Below are 14,791 nucleotides of genomic sequence, written 5' to 3' on the forward strand. Positions count from 1 at the left end.
AAATAAATATTCAGCGAACTTCTGAATATTCTATTTTTGGTGCTTGTCCAAAATTCTCTTAAAAATCAAAAATAAAGGAAAATCTGTATGTAGTCATGATGGAAAAAAAATATTCTATTCCAAAAATCGCATAAATTGATCAAATAGCTCTATTTTAAGTGAATTTGAGTTTTTCCAATGTCCCAGTGTTAAAAATGGCTTAATATCTCGCAAGTTTGAATTGGAGTTTCTTCCCTTGTTTTCAAGATGATGCCACAATATCGTTCATTTAAGCCACAAAATTTGATTTTCTTTTTTAAAAATAAAACTTGATCAAGTTACATGATTTTTGGTGTATGATATTTTCTTTGTCACAGGTACGTACATAGTACACATTTTTCTTTGTTTTTTAATATGGGAGAATTCTGGACGGTTTTCTTTTTAATGAATGTAAATACACACACACACACACACACACACACACACACACACACACACACACACACACACACACACACATATATATATGTATATATACATATATATATATATATATATATATAGATTTATTATCAAAAAATGTGACTGAAGAGAAATTTAATCAAAAACAGTTTGAATAAAATATAATTGAGTGTAGAAGATAAATGTCAAATCGTATCAACAATGCAAAAATTGTATTATGTTCACTATATTTTTAACATCAAATAATATGAATGATAAAACAAATGGAATGATGTAAATAATTTTAAAAAACTGAGAAGAAAGTTTGACATCAGAATGTTTTCTGACTTTATGAAATTCTTTGACTTTGTAATCGTTGTAAAACATATCAACCAATATCAGTTAAGAAATATTTTGTGTAACAAATACTGACCCAACGGGTCATGGGTGGTTTAGTAATATAGTTTTCTACAATGTTTTTTACATGTCCATTAAAATAATTTCAATGAGTGTAAATTACATTGAAACTATTAAAATAGGCCAATAAATTCAATTATGTCATGGTAATAAAATTTTCAACTTTAATGTTGTGGTCACACCCAACAATCCAAATTATAATGAACAGATTTAAAGGAGATAACTATTAAAGGATTATATTATATCCTAAATCCATCTGCTAAAGAATGATAAAAAAAAAAATCCAAAATCCTCATTTTATTTGTTTTTACTCTTAGTGAGTCTATTTGATTCTGTCTGTCAAGATTATTTTAAGAATTAATTTTAAATTATTTTAGAGTATTTTTAATTTCTATGACTATTTTGCTGAATTTGGAAAATTTATGGCATATTTCAAAAGCTAGGTTTGCAACATATTGAACAGAGCTTTAAAACTCAAACAAATATTGCTAAGATGTTTTTCTTGTCATAAGTTATAGCACAGCATCTTTCTCTGCAGTATGCCTGCAATGTGGAACAGTCTGCATCATACAAAATTGTGTTGCGGCGTAAATGTACATATTGACTAAGTTTTTTTTTTTTTTTTTTTTTTTTTAATCATCTGCAGAGAATTACGCATGTCTTTATAATAGGATAGTCCTTTGAAAACATATCTGCCTTGTCTTGCAGATCAAACCAAAATGATCTGGCTACTCCTGTGTTTTTTTTTTATCAGAAACTTTCCTTACAGTTCTACCAATTGTTCTAATACACACACATGCATTTATTTTTTTTAATTTATATATTTTATTCCAAATAGCGTAAGATTTTTTTAAACTAATTCCTAAATCAGATTAAGAACAGACATAGCATAGATTTTCAGGATGGAATTAAAGGAATTTAGAAAAACGAAAATAAAATATCGAATTTTTGGGAACTATCGGTTAAATATTTAACCCATCTTTAATAATATGCTTATTAACATTGTATGTTATTACCTTCCACATGGATTTATAAAGAAAAAAAAAAAAAGTCCTATCTCCAAAAATAAACATGAAAGTAATTGAAATAACGATCACCAAAGCAAAACTCGTTACTCATTTCAAAATGAATTCTTTCAAAATCGAATTGTTCCATAGTTTTAAAAATTTATTCTCACCATTCTTATACACACAATTCTTAGAATTTTTAATTGAAAAAATATTTTGTTTAAAGAATGTTTAGCTGACAATTCTTTTTATGAAAGAGGCAATGGCTTTCCTTAATATTATTAAACCTTGCATTTATTTCAAGAGAAATATTATTAATAATTATAAATTTCTGCAGGGTCCAAAATTTTTTAAAGTAGATTATTTGTAATGTTATTATTTTAGATAAAATTCAAGAATCAAGTTTTAAAGCCAGTTAAAGAGGATTACCAAATAGATAATTTTGGGTTTGGTTGAGTAGAAAAAATTCAATAGTGCATGATTCTTTAATAAGAATATAATTGTGTGTGTGATAGTAAGTTAAGATCAGTATGGTCAAGCAGGGGAGGAGGATGCTGTGTTTTAATTATGAACGTCTTTTGATTTGTGGAGTCGCTTATAAAGGAAGTCAGATTTTTCTTTTCTGGTAAGTAATTGGCGAGTCTTTCAGAAAAAAAATGTAATTTCCTGGAAAATATTTTGAAATTTAGGGTCTCTTCTTGGATCAGGTTTAAAGACTGCCGATTGTGTTCGGAGAGATTATTTTGTTCCTTTTTAAATTATTTTTATTTTCTAAAATTTTAATTTCTTTCTTTCCAGTAAAATAATTAATGTGAGGCTTTGTTAAAAAAAAAAAAAAAAAAAAAAATCTGAAAGAAAACAATATATAATGATTGTCTAGACTGAGGATATTTATTTTTTACTCTGCAGTAAAAGGGAGATAACTCCAAAATCCCTGTTGAATAAAAGAGGTATGCCAAATAAGCAAACTAAATAATCAACTAAATGTCTCTTATCTGTCATTTTCTAAAAGAATGTTTTATTTCTTTGTCTTTGTAGGTACTGAATTTGAAGGTGCAATTATTGCTCTTTTCCATCTGTTGGCAACACGTAATGACAAAGTAAGAGCTCTACGTGAAGCTTTCTACCGACAGAACTTACCTAATCTAACCAACTTGATGGCCACTGTCTTTGTATTTGCTATCGTCATCTACTTTCAGGTAAACTTACTTTCATTTTTAAATTTTTGATTAAAAGAAAAATGATTTTATTTCCATTGCCACGCAGTTTTTTCAATGTGGAGAAAAGAATCTACTCTCTCTAATAATTATGACTGTATAGATTTGTGGTTCCATGATCTAACCAAATTTGGATGATACAGTGTTTTAGAGTAAAAGGGATAAATAATGAAAATAATGGCATCCTTTTTTTTTTTTTTTTTTTTTTTTTTTTGTAGGGGAATTGGGTCAGTTTGACATTTCTTGGTCTATTCCTATAGTGGTTCATGACTAGACACAAGGGAAGGATGGTAACCTGTCAGTAGTCACAATATCTGCTTGTTATTAGCTGCTGTCTTCTGTTCAAAAGTATTTTATATTTAACTTTTTACATAAATTCACTTTAGCAATTTAAAAAGAAAAAAAAAATGAAGTAAAAATAAAAGGAAAAAGTATGTATGTATGTATGTATGTATATATATATATATATATATATTTCATCTGTTGTGGAGTGGAGGGCAAACTTGATGTATCCAGAAATCTAAAAGCTAAATTTAGAATTATTTCATGTACATTTTAAATAACTTTAATAGAAAAAAAAAAGTCATAAGTCTGTTAACATTGTTTGAATGAAAATTGAAATTAGTTTAAATAGATCTATACTCAGTAAATCTTAAAGTATTGAAAAATAGTACTGGATTGGTTTGACTCTTGATTAATTCTCTGAATTTCTGTTGTGAATTCACTTTTGCTTTAACACTGTCTCTACTAACTGAAAGTCAACCACACGTAGGATGTTGGGAATTGCTTGGAAGATTAATTTCTGACCTGTATAGTAAAGGCAAAAAGTTTTTTTTTCCTTGAGCAATCCTCTTTTTTTTTAATTTTGTTTGTTCAGTTTATTTGCATTTATAAAAAAAAGTCAAACATGTTTAAAAAACAAAACAAAATACAATGAGATACTTAGTCGGTATTCCAAAAAATGGTTGTTTAGGAAGGGTTTTCCTTTTTTCAGAAAGTCAGTGTAGTTACTCTTCCTTTTTTTTATTGCAATTTCACCCCAAACAAGGCACATTGCCAATTTGCTGTAGGGGGCTACTACCAGGGACATAAGCTACAGGAGTACTATGTGGGGAGTTGGGCAGCAAGATGCCGGTTCACGTTACACTTGAACTTCTGCATGTCAGTACAGTTGGGGAAGCAGAAACTCCGAAGGGAATTCCAAAGTCCAGCGGTTCTGGGGAAGAAACTACTGGAGTAGAAGGCTCTTACATCTAGGGATATCTACTGTGAAGGGGTGGGATTTTGCTGCTTGTCGGGTTTGCCAGGGGTATTTACGTCAAGGGGGCACAAGTGCTTGCAGTTCGTCAGCATTCACCGTTGAAATATTTGTAGAACAGGCAGAGGGATGCTACATTACGTTGATGGGACAGAGGCTGAAGCTTAGATAACAGTTCAGGACCTATCAGGTTGGCGACTCTCTTTTGAACCCCATCTAGGAGTGAGAGACTAGTAGCAGATGCACCAGCCCAAATATGACAATACTCCATACATGGGCGAATAGTGGCCTTGTAGAGGTACAGAAAAGTTCCCTTTGTTGAAGTTTTTTTTTTTTTTTTTTTTTTTTTTTTTACGTAAAGACTGATGCTGACTTTCACAGTTGCTCTTAAGTGTGCAAAAAAAAAAAAAAAAAAAAAAAAAACTTATGTCAGTTGAAACTCCTTTTTTCTCAAGCGAATCATGCTCCATTTGTGAATTATATTGGTAGTGTTTCTTCTTGAATATATTGCATGCGGATATGAAAGTTTTTTTTTTTTTTTTTTTTTTTTTTTTGAAAGGATTTTGAAAAGTAAACTATTCTCATGGTAGCATTTGTTCATTAATTTATTAATTGAATAACATTGTTAAAATATATTTTAAACAGTGAAGTTCAAACATGAATGTCCACCAAACAGTAGCTGGTCTGACAATTATATATTTTGAAGATTGTTTCTGGCAGTATGTTGATTTTATTTTTTGTAATGCTAATATTTTTCCAGAAAATTTTGTCCTTGCAATTTTATTTCGGCTTTCTCTAGATGTAATAATATTATGCTCATGTTAGGTTGTTCTTATGAGGCACATGTTCGTATCTTGTATGAATCTTTTTTACTTTGTGACATTGTTTGTTAGTGATATTAGCTACAAAAATAGTAGCAATAACAAAAAGCAGCAAAATGCATAAAATGGATAATTTTTTTTTTTTTACGAAGGAATTACCACTTATGAAGGCCCAGAGGCCAGTCAAGGATAAAGGTTAATGAGTGTATAGTGGTCAAAGGGAACATGTAGTAATCCTTAGTAGTGGAAATTTGTTAAATTGGATTACTCAAGTGGATGGCTCATCAAGAATTTGTTCATGTTGGACTTGAAGACGACCATATTGTAGTCAGTTGGAAAGCAGGAAAACGGAACAGTTCTACAGGCGTGCAGTTCTAAGAAAAACTTTGTTCATGGAATCTACATTTATGGAAATTATTGATAGTAGTTTCAGCTAGATGAGTTTTTTTGTTTTTTTTTGTGAATGTCAGGAGAGGGGGGACCATAGATTGGAGCTCAGATGAAGATAATAAAGCAGAGATAGGCTTGCAATGTTTCTTCTGTTGGAAAGAGGTTGCTGTGAAAAAAAGGCCATCCTCCCGCTAGGCTACGAAGTCTATTTTGAACTTAACCTATCCTAATACACCTAGTTTCATAAATTGCTTATCTGGATGAGTCTTACAGGGATGTGTGGATATGTATAAAAAATTCCATTTATATTTAAAAAAAAAAAACCCAAACAAATTGAAACCTATTTTGTATGACTTTATTTAATCTACTTGTAGTAAATGCTTATATTTATTTATTTTTCAGGGATTCCGTGTTGACCTTCCAATCAAATCTGCCCGCTACAGAGGTCAATACAGCTCTTATCCAATCAAATTGTTCTACACCTCCAACATCCCTATCATTCTTCAGAGTGCTCTTGTATCCAATTTATACTTCATTTCTCAGGTGAGAAAAATATTTTGCTTTTTCAACAGAACTAATGTGTATATGTGTACTAGAAAAAATGTGACTATTGAGTTTGGGTTAGATTGATTGAAGAGTTACAAAACCTGTTAAATTATTAAAAGCAGATCTGTTCATTTTCTCTTTCGGCTAGGGATTAAATAATATTAATGTGTGATTTCTTTATAACTAGCAAAAGTACCCGGCGTTGACTGAGTTCAAAAACAGCCTACAGAAAATGGACTCTGATTTATGAAAGTACTAGCAGGGGGTACCCGGCGATGCCCGGGTGTTTTAAGGTGTGTGTGTGGTTTTGGGTAAATCAAAACTCGGGGTGGGTGGGTGTTAAAATTAAAAAAAAAAACAAGTTTTGGTAGGTGAGAATGAGGATCGAACCCTTGAGGCAAAGTTGGAAATTAAAGTGTGAAAAAAAAGATGTGTGGTGCTAACCATTGGACCACTGCGCCATACTACGGGGTCACGTTTGAATTTATTTATGTAACTATTGATAGGTGGCAGCAATAAAAGTTAACTCTGCTGCTTCTATTTGACCTAATTAATGAGGTCAAATAGAAGTCATGCAGTTAACTTGGGTTTGTTTACCCAACTTTGACTGGTTTTTTGCCCAAGGTGTTGGGAGGGGGTCCCATTGTCCAGATTGAATAGCAATTGTCTGATATGAAAGGTGTTTGTCCCCACATTGATCAAAGCTGATTGCTTTTGGACGTTTCTCAGCATGATTCCGAGAACGAACGGTTTGAATTTTTAGTTTCACTTTATTTATACTAAAAAGCAGGACAGTCGACAGAGTGAAATAGCGCGAATCTCATAAAAGTCGATGCAAATAAATGTAGAGGCGACCCCGCGTTCCCAAATCCTAGATATTATTATCTAGCGGGTATATAAATACTTCTAAGTGAGCGTATACCCCCCCCCCCCCCTTCCCAGGAGTATGTGTGAAAGAAGCCTTTGCGAGACATACACGAAATGGTCACACACATTTGACCTTTTATATATATATATGGAAGATGGATTATTCTAATCTTCTGTTTTACAGATTTATTTTTTACAGAAAGTGAAGTTAATAAATGCTATAAAATAAGTGGAGGGTTGGAGAGGTCAAACAAAATGAGGGTAATAGATAAACCTAAGAAATAGGTGACATGCTGATTAAATTGCAAATTATAGCTAAGTCGTAAAATAAAAATGGATTTTTTTTTTTTTTTTTTTTTTTTTTTTTTTTTTTTTTTTTTCCAAACATCTCAAATCTCAAACCAAGAAAATATTTTAACATATTTTGTGATTAAAATATCTGGAGGAAAAAAAAAGCCTAAGAGAAACAAACATTAAGTTAGTTTTAGTATTATAACTAGCAGGCTGCCCGGCATTGCCCAGTCGGAAAATATGCTTAAATATTTTATTTTATGCAGATTTTGTATTATTATACGGCCAATTCTCTATAGATTATTATATTGTCTCTAATATATAGTGATTTCGAGAAGTGACAAAAAAAACTTGTGTGCCATCAGTTAAAATCGAAACGAAACCCAAAAAACTACAAAAGATAACGTTGATTAACCTATAACTTGCTTATGCATAGAAAAAAGATGGGTATAGTAGACTTATGCCAGGCCAAGATGAGTGTTTTTTCAATTTTGACTCCCTTAGCAGCTGTTTTACCAGCTAAAAAACAAATTGAAAATGTGCTTCACATCCAAATACTGTATGTATCAAATTTCAATGCTGTGGACTAAATATTCAGAGAGGTATTTGGTAGAGATTTCTCACATGCACACGTGTGCGCGCACACACACACACACACACACTGACAAGGTAACTTTGATATATATGCACTAGCAGTTCAGCCCAGCTTTGCTTGGGCCCTATGTACTGTGCATAACTTATATATATTAAAGTTTGACTCCTGTCCAGGCAACCTACATCTAAAATTTCAAGTGTTTAGACCCAAAATTGACGGAGTTTGGTAGTCTGCAAAGGTCAACTCTTTCAACTTTGACCTCTTAGCAGCCAAATGTTCGCCCAAAAGCTGATTAAAAAGCTTGTATGTCTGAATACCCTTTAGGTAAAATTTCATGTTTAGACCCAAAATTGGCTGCTAGAATCTGCAAAGGTTAAATCTTTTGAACTTTGGCCCCTTGGTAGCCAAATTCTCAGCCAAAAACCTATTAAAAAGCTTGCCCTATGTCTGAATACACTTTATGTAAAATTTCAAATGTTTAGACCAAAAATTGTCTGAAAGGTCAAATTTTTTAAAACTTTGACCTCAATTTTGATCTTAACATTTATTGTTTTGGGCACAAAGTTAAAAATTTTGATCAATGTCCAAGAAATCTAGATCTAAAATTTCAATTGGTTAGACCCAAAATTGGCAGAGGAATTTGATGGTTTTCAAAAATCAAATCGTTGACCCCTTGACAACCAAATTTCTGGCCAAAAACTGATTAAAGATTTTCCCGAATCTCCATATCCCTTATGTCAAATCTCTAGTCTGTAGACTGAAAATTGATAGAGTAGTTTGGTAGGGAAATGCGCACGCTATCACTTTTATAGATATATCTATGATAGAATGTATTCATCTTAAATTTTATGAATAAGTGGAATTCAGCATAATAATGAAGTGAAATCATCTAATAAGAAACGAAAAATAAGAAATTAATGCCTATTTTTCAAGGGAATATGCAAATTAGTTAACCTTCATGTAGTTGCTTGCATATCCATGACTGAGTATATTAAAGTTCATTTCAATAATTTTTAAGTAGAAGTAGGGTTTTAACATCTATGTCAGAGCGAGAAAAAACTTATAATAGGTATATAGATAATAGATGTATGTGTATGTAATTTGTTTGTTCACAATATCCTTATAAGGTTTTAGAGATAAGACTCCCATAACCAGATATATTCTGAAAGTACGTTGCACAGGGTATTTGAATAAATATATTTTGTTTTGGATAAACAGATGTAATACAAGAAGAGTTAAATGTTCAAAAAATATTTTTTGAATCGCACATAATACATGTATCTGTTTCAATGCGTACTCATAACTGTATAACTCGGCAGAAGGTATTTCGTTCGGTATATTATGAGAAGCAGCTGGTTTAAAATGTATAAAAAGTATGGGTGCTTGTTAAGATGGTCAACAGATTTTTTTTCTTTTTTTTAAATATGTTGTTTTAAGGAAAAACAGTACTAGCTCATGTCGCAAATACTAATATATCCCAAAATTATGAAAATTCCTTAAGTAAAAAATTATTTCTAGTTAAAAGTAATTTTTACGGAAAATTGTGGGAAATTGCTTAACACCTTTAAGACTACAAATACAGGGGGCATATTTATCTCCCTTTTTAGCCACTTTAATATCTGATACACTGTTACAGACCATAGTGGTAGACTTTTTTTTTTTTTTTTTTTTTTTTTTATCCGCTGTAGCAGTTCTATTCAAATTTTTAATTTTTGGATATATTACTTTTTTCAACATGACAATTAAGTAATATTGTTTTTGCTTATAGCCACATATTAAAAAATAAATCGTTCTATCAAGTATATCTTAACAAGCATTAAAGAATTGTTCAGACTGTTGGGATAACAGTAATTTTGATTGCTATGATATGGCTAGTTTTTTTTTTTTTTTTTTTTTTTCTTGGTTCAAAAGATGCTATTTATATATATATATATATATATATATATATATAATTTAACCAGCACTCTTGCAAAAAAAAAAAAAAATCTTTTCACTTGTAAATATCATTGTAGAAAGATAGTTTTAAAGTTTTGACTAAAAATTCTGCTAATGCGTCTTACCAGATCAATTTTATTGTCTTTGGTTCATAACTATAGATGTTTATTGATTCTTTTGAAAATTCTGATCAGCTGTAAACTAAAGCAATCTATTCCAAAAGTTTTTAATTTTTTATTTTTTTTATTTCTCACACTTTTTTTGGAAAGCATTAATTTTTTTTTTTTATATTGATCAAAAAATAGAATGCGATTTCACCTAATCTACACTTTAATTCTTTTTATTTTATAACTATTCTTTATTTATTTTTCTCAGATGTTGGCCAATAAATTCCATGGAAATCTTTTCGTAAATCTTTTAGGAATTTGGACTGTAAGTATTTGTTCTATCAATCTCTTTATAATTTTCATTACAAAGTCTCCCCAGTTAGAAATTTTAAAAGCAAACAAAACCATTAAAATTTTGTCATGGTTAAACGTGAGAATTTATTGTTATTGGACAGGTCAAAATTTTGGTATCATTTGAAACTGTCACATGATTGAATTTGATTTGACAAACTTTGATTTTATTGTTAAAAAGTGTAAAATGTATTCTAACTTAAAGCACTTGTTTTTATTTACAATCCAATTTTTGCCAAAAACCTTTTTAAGAAAACTCATGTCATTTTCCAACCGATCGGATTCAAAAGAAATGGCATGTTATTTAATCACCTGACGAAGGCCAGAAGAATAAGTTGGCTGAAACATTGTGAAACAACTATGATGATGAGGATAACAGTTTGCAAAAAAAAGTATACAAATTATTCATTTCAAACGATTCCAATAAGATATGCCACTCGGTATGGACTTGACGGTGGAAGACGACATAAGAACAAAAACTTGGATTTATAACACCAGAAAATCCAACCTTGATCGCCTTTCGGGGCCCGTGGCGCAGTGGATAGAGGCGTTGAATCTCTACGGTTCACTGTGAGTATTGTCTGAAGATAGCGGTTTCAATTCCACCCAAAGCCGGCCAGAGGATTAGTTGCTCAAAACGTAATGAGACGATATCAAGTATGGAAGGCAGAAATTGCTGAGAATACAATTAAGACTCGGCATTCTTATCACGGCGCGGTTAACTACCTGACAACAGTCAGAGGAATAATTGGCCAAAATGTTGTGAAGCAACAACTATGAAGATAAGTCTGCAAATAAATATAGAATGCCCAATATTCTTATTTTGCTAAAAAAGTTATTTATTTACAGATGAGAACAGCCCTATGCAGAACAACCTCTACACATTGTGACCATGATTCGATATATCAATTTCTGAAAAGAAGAATCACAACTATTAAAAAATATATATATATATATATATAACTAAATTTACTCGCATAAAATTAATATACGAAAGTCTGAGGAGTCCTAGAGTGGATGAAACGCCGAATATTCAGTGTAGCTTAATCGCCATATATATTTTATAAATTACTATATATGTGTGTATATATTTTTTTTAATAGTTGTGATTCTTTTTTTCAGAAGTTGACATACTGTGACCATGATTAGATGTGTCAATTTCTGAGAAAAGAATTGCAACTATCAAAAAAAAATTTTTTTAATAGTTGCGATTCTTTTTTTTTTTTTTTTTTTTTTTTTCTGAAGTTGACACATCTAATCATGGTCACAGCATGTATAGGTTGTTCTTCATAGGTCTGTTCTCATCTGTGTATACATTGTAGAAGCAGAAATAGAAACAATAATTCGCATTTATCTGTTAAGTTATAATTCTTTTATTTTTCTATATAGTATGCAATTTCTATACATTCTTTGCAGCATACATTAATGCAGTATTCAGCCTTACTGTCCACACTGGGGGGGGGGGGTTGGAGGAGGAGGAGGAGGGGGGCAGAAAACCTCCAAAACTTGTCTGATACGTTTCTTAGGCAAATTCCATGACACTATCTGTCTTTAGCTTATTCTTTACCACATACTTCCTCTCTTACGTCACTACCTTGATCACTTGTGATAAATTGTTAAATGGAAATTTTTTTCTCTTTTACATAACCTAATTTCAAAATAATCCTTTCTTTAACCTGTTCCACATACCATCTTATTACATCAAAAAAAAACATTGTCTTTTTTAATTTTATTTTTGTTGCCACATATTAGTTGCACAATGTTTGAATAGAAAAATATTGTTTTCCATAGAATCCAATCGATCTTTATGAAATTTTTGTATTGTATTTTTTTTTTTTTTTCATCCCTTTAGAGTGAAGGAGGCGGCCCAGCTCGATCTTATCCAACTGGTGGTTTGTGTTACTATCTTTCTCCACCAGATACTCTGACTCATGTTGTTGAAGATCCTATCCATGCTATGGTATACATCTTCTTTATGTTGGGCTCTTGCGCTTTCTTCTCAAAAACATGGATTGAAGTTTCCGGATCCAGTGCCAAAGATGTAAGTTCCAAAGATTAAAAAAAAAAACAAAAAAAAACGAAATGTGAGTTTTATATAGTTAATAATTGCAGTTTCACAGTAAAGTGTATTCCTATACTACACATCTGAAATTGCTCGCTTATGAATGTCTAGTATATGTTGTATACAAAGCACTAATAAATAGGAAGAAATATACATGCTGGTCATGGAAAATAATTTCAAGTGTAGTTGTACTCACTTGATATGTTGACGTAGATAAATTAAAAATTATTTGGTCTTTAAGATAGTCGATAGATTTTTTAAAGATTTTTGTTTAAGCAAAGACACTTAATGCTTAATTGTCATACTGAAAATAGTGATATATTCAAAAATTATGAATATTCATTGAGTAGAAAGTTATTTAGTTAATAGTAATTTTTACGGAAAATTGGTAAAATTGCGTTCATAGACCTTATAGACACAGGCATGCAGACATAACTTGGAATGAATATTTTAGATTAATTGTTCATACCTGTAATATTTGTTGTCTGTTGATAGACTTTATTTTATTAAAAATACAATAGCAATTCTATACAAATTTTCATAATTTTTGGCTGTATTACTATTTTCGACATGACAATTATGTAATTGTTTTTGCTTAAAACGACATTTAAAAAATTGATTTGTTGATTCTATCTTAACAAGCACCATTTATTTAAAGACAAATCGGTTGTGAGACTGCATACCTCTTCTTGATAATGTAAAGTGAACAAAAATCTTTATTGTATAAAGTATTCCTGTGCATGCACACGTTCTGCCATAAAAAACGTTGATAACTCTAACTATTTATCTGATTAGGCTGAAATTTTGCATGGCGGTTATTATTAAAGAGCATCGGATCAATACTTCAAATTTGGAAAAATCAAATGTTAAAATTTTCATCATAACCGAAATTTTCAAAGTCAAGATTATATAACGTATGGGACTTCGTTGGCTACAATATGGGCCAAGTAACCAATTATGACTAGTTCTGAGGTTATCAGCCAAAAATGACTTCATCTTTTTCTGTGAGTTTGACTGGGATATCTCCAAATTAAATTGGTTCTAAATTAGACCCTTCCAAATATTTTGACAAATGGTCAAGTGATATGTATGCTAGTCTGTAAACTTTTTTTTCTTCACTTTAATTTTATTCTATTTGCATAATTAATATTACTGTTATTATTTCTTATCACTTTTTCTATGAACTTAATTTTCTATTTATGACTATTGTTATTGTGGGTTTTGATCATTTCTAAATTTTCACAACGACTATAGAACAATCTTCAGTAATTTTTTAATATTTTATGTAAGAGATTAGTTATGAAAAAAATGTTATTTGATACGATTTAGAATTTTTTTTTTTTTTTTTTTACCAAGTTTAATTACATGTTTGCTATGTCTGTTCTACTTGAGATAGTTAAATTTTATTCACCTGAATGTTTTTTCTGTATAACTTGTTTAAAAAACAATTTTTTATTTAAAAAAAAAAAAAACAATTTTTTTTCTGTTCTTTAGGTTGCAAAACAACTAAAAGAACAACAAATGGTGATGAGAGGACACAGAGAGAAATCTATGATTCACGAGTTAAACCGTTACATCCCCACTGCTGCTGCCTTTGGAGGTTTGTGTATAGGAGCCTTGTCCGTTTTGGCAGACTTCTTAGGTAAGCATGACATGAGCAATTCCTCCTCCACTTTTTCTTATCTATATATTAGTGATGGGATGATTCCAATATTTTCCCAGATTTCAATACAATTAACAAATTTCTTGTAAATTTCTAAATATAATTTTTTTTTTGTTTTTTTTTTGTTTATAAGTGTAAGGTGGAAGACTGCAAAAAACCATGAAATATGTCCATTATAAAGAAATTTTTTTTTTTTTTTTTTTTACATAGGCATCACCACATTATCAAGGCCAAGAGGCCACTCAAGGATAAGGGTTAAAGAGTGTACAGTAGAAATTGGACAATATAGTAATCATTAGTAATGAAAATTTGGTAAATTTGATAACTTATATGGAACGGCTCATCAAGAACTTATTTACGTTAGACTTGAAGATAACCATATTGTAGTCAGCCGGAAAGCAGGAAAACGGAAGACAATTCCACAGGCGTGCAGTTCTAAGAAAGAAGCTTTGTTCATGGAATCTACGTTTAAGTTTAGGCACAGATAAAGAGTGGGGGGAATTATTGATAGTGTTTACAGCTAGACGAGTGTTTCTTGTGAAAGTTTGGCGAGGGGGGGAGGACCATAGATTGAAGCTCAGTCGAACACTTTCCATGAAAATAACGATACATCAGAGACAAACTCGCAACATCTCTTCTGTGAGATAGAGGTTGCAAGGAAGAGAAAAGGACATCTCCTACGAGGCTACGAAGTCTATTTTGAACTCTATCAAGAAATACTCATGAGATGATCTACAGTTTTTAGTTTTACTTGTAGTTTCAAATCCGTAAATGTTTTATCATTTCACCATTAATATAAGCCATGGAAAAATTAAGTTTGTAACAAAAACAAACAACTAAAACT

The 14,791-nt window shown here is 30.9% G+C and overlaps 1 protein-coding gene across 1 annotated transcript in view; it reads left to right on the forward strand.

The window, feature by feature from the left end:
- Positions 1 to 14,791, forward strand: part of LOC145297004 (protein transport protein Sec61 subunit alpha) — a 49,147-nt gene that overhangs the window by 29,068 nt on the left and 5,288 nt on the right. Inside the window, exons 7-11 of the mRNA XM_080143226.1 lie at positions 2,883 to 3,043; positions 5,933 to 6,073; positions 10,140 to 10,196; positions 12,075 to 12,263; positions 13,779 to 13,926. Of these exons, the coding sequence (XP_079999352.1) occupies positions 2,883 to 3,043; positions 5,933 to 6,073; positions 10,140 to 10,196; positions 12,075 to 12,263; positions 13,779 to 13,926 (696 nt within the window). The remainder of the gene's footprint in view (positions 1 to 2,882; positions 3,044 to 5,932; positions 6,074 to 10,139; positions 10,197 to 12,074; positions 12,264 to 13,778; positions 13,927 to 14,791) is intronic.

The sequence above is a fragment of the Euprymna scolopes genome, chromosome 2, assembly GCF_053919585.1.
Source record: "Euprymna scolopes isolate OS-2025 chromosome 2, ASM5391958v1, whole genome shotgun sequence".
In the NCBI taxonomy this organism is placed as follows: Eukaryota; Metazoa; Mollusca; class Cephalopoda; order Sepiida; family Sepiolidae; genus Euprymna; species Euprymna scolopes.